Source organism: Gallinula chloropus (assembly GCF_964237585.1).
Source record: "Gallinula chloropus genome assembly, chromosome: 16".
NCBI classification, from domain to species: Eukaryota; Metazoa; Chordata; class Aves; order Gruiformes; family Rallidae; genus Gallinula; species Gallinula chloropus.
Genome location: NC_140101.1, coordinates 1221074 through 1229049, shown reverse-complemented (window position 1 = coordinate 1229049; position 7976 = coordinate 1221074). Strand labels below are relative to the sequence as shown.

Here is a 7976-nt window from a genome sequence, read left to right as displayed (position 1 = left end):
GGGACTGTAATTCAGTTTCTCTCTTCTCATGCACACGAACAGCTTTGCCAGGGATGCTCTTTAACACCAGTGGGCACAGCCACGGGGAAGCTGATCTCGGCTGCTGCTGGGGCTGTGCCCAGGGAGGCAGGGGTCCAGCTCTCCACTGCACAGATCAGCCCCTTGCTTGGGTAAAGAGCAAGAAAGAAACCATCTCTGGTGGGGAGGCCACTCCAGCTGGCACCTTCAGTGAGGTGACTACAGCTCCCCAGCACAGGAGCAGCGAGAAGCCAGCTCAGCCCTCCCCACTGTCAGTGTAACCCCAGGGACGCCACCTCAGAGAAGCAGAGGGAACCCCACAGCACCCAGATTGTTCTCAGAGGGCCAGGACGCACCCCACACTGCCACCTCACATGGGGCAGGACCATTCCAGCTGGGTGCAAACAGCTGGGCACCCTCAGAGGAGCACAGAAAGAAATGAACCTGCTGCCTCGTCTTCTGCCCTGCACCCAGGGAAACCTTTATAGCTGCTGTGACACACGGGAGAAGCAAAACGCTGCTGAAAAGAGCCAAGTCTAAGGAAGGGGGAGTGAAGAGGGGAAAGTGCTCCTCCTTCCCAGGAGACCACTCTGTCCACAGCCACGGGAAGCCCTGCGGTGACTCCTCACATGAACATGTCATCATAGCCTGGAGGGGGAAGGTGGTCGGGATCCGGCCTGGAAAGAAAGAGCAGAGTCAAACGAGGAGAGAGAGCACCAGGGAAGAGCCAGGAGATCCAGGGGCAGCCCAGAGAGCAGGCTAGGGATGGTAGGCACAGCCAGATACCCACCCAGATCTGCCAGCCCCTAATGGGCCAAAGGGGTCGAATCTGGCGCCTGGTGGAACCGCTCCCCGCGGCAGCCGGCCGGGAATGCCCGATGAGGGGTCAATGCCAGGCTGAGGGATGCCAGACCGGAGAGGATCCACAAACATTCCCCCACTCTGACCTCTGGGGAGAAGAAAGGGAGAGAGAGAGATGAGATTGGCACTGGTGAGAGAAAAGCAAAGTGTGCCCCTGTGCCAGAGCCCTGCTGCAGGAACGCTGAGCACAGGAATCATAGAACCCCAGACTGGGCTGGGTTGGGAGGGACCCCAAGGGTCACAGAGCTCCAACCCCCTGCCACAGGCAGGGACACCAACCTCCAGGCCTGGAGCTACACAAGGTTGCCCAGGGCCCCAGCCAACCTGGCCTTGAACACCCCCAGGGATGGGGCACCCACCCCCTCTCTGGGCAGCCTGTTCCAGCCCCTCACCACTCTCTCTGCAAAGAACTTCCCCCTAATATCCAATTTAACCCTTCCTTCCTTCAGCTTCACTCCATCCCCCTTGTCCTGCCAGTCTCTGCCCTTTAACAAGCTGATTCCCCTCCTGTTCCTCTGCTCCCTTCAGGGACTGGGAGGCTGCAATGAGGTCCCCCCACAGCCTTCTCTTCTCCAGGCTGAACCAGCCCAGCTCCCTCAGCCTCTCTCCATAGGGGAGCACAGGGAAACAACAGCCCTCACCCACCTTCCTCAGAGCCCCAACAGACACTTGGGAGAAGTGGAGAGGCAGCTTCCCTCTCCCTGCTACAAGGAGCCATTCAGGCCCTCAGCAAAGGCTGGTAAATCCTGGTGTGGTGCTGCCCATGCCCTGGGAAAGCACTGGACCTGCTGGTCTATACTCCTGTCCCTGCTCTCCCAGGCCAGCAGCACATCCTCCCCTGTGCAGTGTCACAAGCTGTGGGTCCCAGCAGCCCTTCCCAAGAGCTGCCTGGAAGTCAAATGCTGCCCAGGGCAGCTCCCACGCTGCGAGTGCCATTCATTGGCTTTGTGCAAACTCAGCTGGAGCCTCTGGACACCACTGCCATCACACAAGTCATTAAGATCCCTGCTAATGAGTTCCATTACGCCAGGCTGGCTGCCCAAAGTGCCCCAGGACAGTCAGGGCCCGTGAGGATGTGCCTGGGAGTCTGTGTCTCCAGCCCCAGCGCTGGCAGGTGTCACCACACCGACCTGCTGCCATTTCCAGCCTCCTTTTGTCATTTACAGAGCGACTTCTGATGAAGGGCTGGAGGCAGCAAAAGAAACAGGGTTCCCCCCCCACAACTGAACCCCTTCTCCTCACGTTACTGGGTTCCCTTCCAGCCACCCAGGCTCCAGGCTTCTCCTTCCAGCTGGGCAGGACATTTTCAGCTGGCTCGTTTCTAGCCAAACCCAGGGAGAACCAAGTCTTGCAAGAAAGGAAAAAATTTGCCATCCCCACAGGAGAGTGTTTCCAAAGAGGACTCCCCTGGGCCACAGGATGCTCTGCAATGACTCCAAGAGCTGGGGTTTTTTTTTGTCTGACTATGTGCTTTTATCTAGAATGAAAGATGACAGGTTCTACTCGCCCAGCCAAACCAAAGACTGAGATGTATCTGTGAAGGTTGGTCCTCCAGCCAGCCCTGCTTTTACTCAGGCTTCCTCTGAGTGCCTCAGACACCCGTGAGGCTCACAACCAGGACTGGAGAATCTGTGGACTCGGCTTTAAGCCTCCCCTTCTCCAGACTGCTGGGTTTTTAGAGGCAGCAGCTGGTAACATTTTAAATTAGAGGCTTACATTCACTTTAACGACGCATTCAGCTTTGATTTACTGAAGGAATTACTGCATGTTAAATGAATACAAGCTGATTATTAAACAGACACAGATTGCAACCTATCATCTATGCAAGAGACGGGACCTTACTACGGTATTAGAACCATATTGAGCTCCAGCAACTGGCAGTTGGTCCCTTGCGATGTGCACCGAGCAACCACCCCATGGCTGCCCGCACTGAGAGGCACTTCGCTGGATGCCTGAGCCAGCCAGACCCCAGCTGCTCCCAGAGAAGGTCCCCAGCCACCCCCACACTCCCCCCAAGGGCAGAGCAGGGGAGCACCCCGCTCCCCAGGCACCCAAAGCACGACCTCTCCCTGCTGTACTCACCCAAAAGGGTCCAGGTCTTCCCCACCAACAGCGAAGGGCCTCGAGGGACTGAAACACAGAGCACAGCGAGACGCTGGGGGCAGGGAAGGGGCTGCATGGACTGAGCAAGCAGGGTGGTGCCTCCAGTGTGGGTGCTGCTGTGTGCCCATGGGTGCTCTCCCATGCTGCAGCACACAAAGGGCTCTGGGAGCTGTGGGGTGCTGTAGAAGCAGGCTGGCACTGGGAGCTCCCTTGGTCCCAGGGCACAGCATTCCCTGCTCCAGGGTGCAGCTGGGTGTGGACACTGGTGTGCATGGCAGGCTGGAGGGAAGCTGGCTGAGGTGAAGGGGGCCTGGCTGTTCCCAGTGCTCTGGGCTGGGGCTGTGTGTGATCATAGGATCCCAGACTGGGCTGGGCTGGGAGGGACCCCAAGGGACCCAGAGCTCCAACCCCCTGCCACAGGCAGGGACACCAACCTCCAGGCCTGGAGCTACACAAGGCTGCCCAGGGCCCCATCCAACCTGGCCTTGAACACCCCCAGGGATGGGGCATCCACCCCCTCTCTGGGCAGCCTGTTCCAGCCCCTCACCACTCTCTCTGCAAAGAACTTCCCCCTAATATCTAATCTAAACCTTCCTTCATTGGATGCTGGGAGTTTCCAAGCCAGGGGCTCCTTGAGCAGTGCCAGGCTATGCCAGGTTCTCCAGCATGACCCAGTCAGAGACACAATGACAATCCTGCTTCCAGGAGCACAAGGACAGCAGGGCAGTGAGCCTGCAGCCAGCTGTCACATCTGCTTGCCAATAATATGTGCCAATAACAGGGTTTCAGAGCTGTGCCCAGCTCCAGCCTGTCTGCCCAGGCCTCCCCCAGGAGCATCTTGCACCCTGAGCACCAGCAGACAGCACTGGAGTTAAAGAAGGGAGAGGTGACACGAAAGGCAGAACCCAGGGCTGGTCCCCAAGGGATGGCAGAGCCACCACAGTGTCTCTGACTTCCAGTCAAAGGGGATTTCAGCTTGTGGGGGGGAGGGAGGGAGAGAGGGGGGGGGAGCCTGCCTGCCACATACAAGGGATGGCTGGACACAAAAGGGCCAGGGAGGAATGGTGAAGCATGTCCCATGTGTCCCCTATCCCCAGCTTTGCCAGCAAAGGGCTTCAAAAGGAAAGTGGGATCAGGAGAGCAAGGAGAAGAGATTTCTGTCCCCACCACCACCAAGCCCACACCCCCTGGGTCTGGCTCCAAGTCCCAGCTGGGTGCACCATCCTGGGAGTTCAGCTCTACCAGCCAGAGCAGGCTGGAGGCTCAGAGGCAGCTCCAGCCATGGCAGAGCTCTGCACCCACCCCAGGCCCTCTTCCCCCTGCCATGAGCTCTGTGAGAGCCCACGGCTCCACCTGACACCCAGCACCCTGCTGACCCTCCTGCAGCCAGCACCACCCTTCCCACTGCTGCCCCTGCTCTGCCAGCCCCAAAGCCCTGATGGACCCTCACCCAGCACAGAGCAGGGGCTCCCTCCTCCCACCCCTCCCCTTATCCCCAGCCCTGCACACTGGTCTGCAGGTCCCCAGCCACCCCCTCAGGCGATGCCAAAGGAGGGTCAAACCACCACACAGCTCCAGAACAGGCCATCCCTCAGTGGGCAACTTGAACCAAGCCAAGCATGTGGGCAAGGGGGCTGCCACTGGATGGAGAGGGGTGGGTTCCCTTTGCTCCCCACCCCGTGAGATGGGGGGGCAGAGGGGAGGTCTGGAGAGCTGTGCCAGCACCAGGTCCCTTCCAGCAGAGGACTGTCAGCAGCCACCTGCTCTTCACTCACCCCAAGGGCGCTCTCGTGCCTGCTGGCAGCCGAGGAGGGATCCTCAGGGGGTCATAATCCCGGGGCAAGTCAGGATCCTTTTGCTCTGGCTCAGGCTCCTTCTTGGCCTTTTCTGTGGGGGCCCCGAGGGGAGCAATGATGCCTGAAGCAATCCTTGTCCTCAGCTCCTCAGTGTTCTTGTACACCCTGCGGGGAGGAGAGGTGAGCAGCGGGCTGGGGAGGCCACAGCACCTGGGTGCAAGGTGCTGGACAGGTTGCAAGAAGGGTGGTGAGGGGATGGACAAGCCCAAAGCATCCCCTGGCAGCACAGAGGAGACAGGAAAGGGTAACAACACACAGCAGCACCAAAGCCCTGACCCCATTTGAGAGGGCAGAGGTGCCACCCAGCCCAGAGGACTCCCTTGTGCTGTGGCTGTGACATGACCAGTTCTGCACTGGAGGACACCACAGCACATACCACAGGGTGTCTGGGGCCATGACTGGAGCTGTAGCACCCCTGGACAGTGTCCATCAAGCACAGAGCAGGCAGGCAGTGCTCTGGAAGTAAAAGTGCTGAGCTGGCCCAGCCCATTCTCACATAGGGTGACTCTCCCCTGGGCTCAGATCTATCCCCTAAATCCCTCTTGCCTGCCAGCAGCGTAGAAGGAGGCAGAGGAAGGGGCTGGCTGGACTGCCCTCAGAGTTTGTACTGGGGAGGAGAGTTCTCCACGCTCCTCCTAATCTGGTCTCTGATACCCTTCCCATGCCAGGGGGACATTTTTTTTCCTGCAGAAAATTCTAAGGAACTGTGATTACTTGTGGAAATCCTCCAGGTGCTCTGGGTTGATGTAGTCAGCCACTGCCAAGGTCACGTCTGCCACCTTCTGAGAACTACGATCCTGGCAAAGACAGGGGAAACATGGAGTCAGCAGCCCAGCAGAGCTGGGAGCAAGGGAAGGAGCAGGTACAGCCACAGCCAGGAGCCTGGGACACACGGTGCTTATGGGGGACAGGAAAAGAGATCTGCAGCAAAATCCTGAGCTGAGAAGGGGACAAAAAGCAGCAGCTCCTGGGCCAGAGTGTGCAAAGCAAACCACACTCCTGCCCTGATGCAGCTGGTGTTTGACCAGCTTCACACTGGGCCACATCTGGTGCTGTGCAGGCAGGTCTGCAGCCCCTAGCAACCCTGGGTCTGTCCCACCCTGAGGGACAAACACTGCTGCAAGGTAGGACAAGTAACAGCAAACCTTTAAGAAATGGACCCTGCTGGTTTCTGCACCTTTTGGGCAGTAGCAGCCACTGCACCTGAAGGACCCCAAACCCACAGGGATCAGGCCTGGTGCTCACCATGACATTGAGGATCATACTGTCTTCCACCATGATGGCCTTCAGCAGCAGCTCGTGGGCATCATCCACGGACTTGTAGCGCAGTGTATACACCTCCTTGTTGGCTTCCCAGCCCGTGGGCAGCAGCTCTGACTTCCTTTCATCTGGACCTGGCTGCAACAAGACAGAAGTGCTGCTGAGACCCTGCCCACAAGCCCAGGGGGATTTGTCCTGGCTACACGGATTGATCCAGGAGGGGGGGATCTAAGTCTCTGGGAGTGGATCTAGGTCTCCAGGAGGGGATGCCTCAGTGACTTCCAGGAGCACGGCTTTATTTCCTGCAGGCTGGTCCTGTCTGCTTGCTGGCCTCCCACAGGGTCCCTGCGCTGGAACAGGAGGGACACAACCACCCTTGGCTGAGCAGAAGGCAACAAAGACCCAGGCTGGGGAATGATGGTCTTCCCTGCCTGGCACCTCTCAGCTCCCCAGCAGGTGACACAGCTGTCTAGGGGGGTAGCATGGCATCCTGTCTGTCCCAGCCACAGCAGCGCTGCTGGGGGACACTGCCCCACAAGGCCCCCTCCCCTGGTACTGGGAGTTTCTCTGTGCCCTGCACTCCCACCACTCCCCCCAGCACTGCAGCAGGCACCCTCCCAACACCCCCCAGCATCGCACCACTAGACTCCCCCACCCTTAGCACTGGGTCTAGCATCACACCGAGCCCCTCCCTGGTATTACACCAGAGTTCCCAGCACTGGGGCTCCCCCTGACACCACATTTCCCCCCCAACACCGCACTGGACACCCACCTTTCAGTAGGGGATCGCCCTCCCCACCACCAAGATCCCCTCAGCCCCATGGTGACACCCTTCCCGTTGTTACCCCGACTCCTCCAGCACTGGGACCCCTCGCTGCAGCTCTCCCAGCAGCACTGCCGCCCCTCTGACCCGCTCCGGCCTAGCTACTCCCGGCGCCGCACGGCTCCCGCCTCCCGCCAGCGGGCGCCAGGTTCCCCGCGCGGTGCCGGCGAACGGCGCTAGGAAAGGCCGGTGCTCGACCGCGGCCTACGCGGCGGAGGAGCCGAGCGGACGAGCCCGGCGGAGCCCGGCCCGGGCCGTACCTGGTCGCCGGCGCCGAGGCAGCGGTAGCCGTACCCGACCAGCTCCCAGTGGACGCCGCAGATGAGCGCGTCCTGCGGGCGGGAGATGGCGGCCCGCGCCCAGGCGTACAGCGTCTCCAGCCCCGCCATGGCCGCGCCGCGCCGAGCAGGCGGGGCCGGGTCGGGCCCGCGGGGGAATCGCCTGGGCAAGGCCCCGAGAAGCCGGGCCGGCAGCGCCGCGGGGACCGGAGCACCGCCCCAGGCAGGCCGAAGCCGGGGCGGGCCGCTCCTCACTAGAGGGCCCCCGTCCCCTGCGCAAGGCCCGGGCCCGCCTCCCCCGAGGGCCGGGCCGCAGCGGCTAAGGGCGAGCGGGCGGTTACCCTCACCCGAGGAAGTTAATGGCTCGCCGAAGGGTTCACGGGCCGCCGATACCCCCCGCAACGGGGCCGCACACAGCCCGACCCTCCGCCCCGGCTCCTCCTGGCAGCCTGCGGGCGGGGGCGGGCAGGAGCCCGTTCCCCAGGGCCAAAGGGGCTGACACTCCGAGCGGCCCTCGGCAGGGTTGTTTGTTTCATTGCTCCCACAGCTCCTTCCCCAGGGCAGCGATACTGGGAGCACCCAGCGTTCTGTCAGAGCTGCCACTGCCCCTGAGCCGCAGCCAGAGTCCCCAGCGTGGCTGGTGGGCAGCTGCGGCTCAGCATCTCTCAGCCCCGCGCCGGGAGTGGAAACACCATCCACTGCTGCTTTCCCAACCCGAGCACCGGCTCCTTGGGGACGCTCGCCTTGACTTCATTATGCGTCAATTAATTAACTCGC

At 60.9% G+C, this 7976-nt stretch overlaps 1 protein-coding gene across 1 annotated transcript; it reads right to left on the bottom strand.

Moving 5' to 3' along the window:
• Window positions 1–473: 473 nt before the first annotated feature.
• Window positions 474–7397, bottom strand: PSMF1 (proteasome inhibitor subunit 1). The gene is made up of 7 exons (XM_084271724.1): window positions 7182–7397; window positions 6084–6236; window positions 5553–5635; window positions 4758–4943; window positions 2962–3009; window positions 809–967; window positions 474–695 (listed from the first exon to the last, which is right to left on the bottom strand). Exons 1-7 carry the CDS (start codon window positions 7308–7310, stop codon window positions 644–646), a joined length of 810 nt encoding a protein of 269 aa, XP_084127850.1. The 5' UTR covers window positions 7311–7397; the 3' UTR covers window positions 474–643.
• Between the last annotated feature and the right edge of the window lie 579 nt (window positions 7398–7976).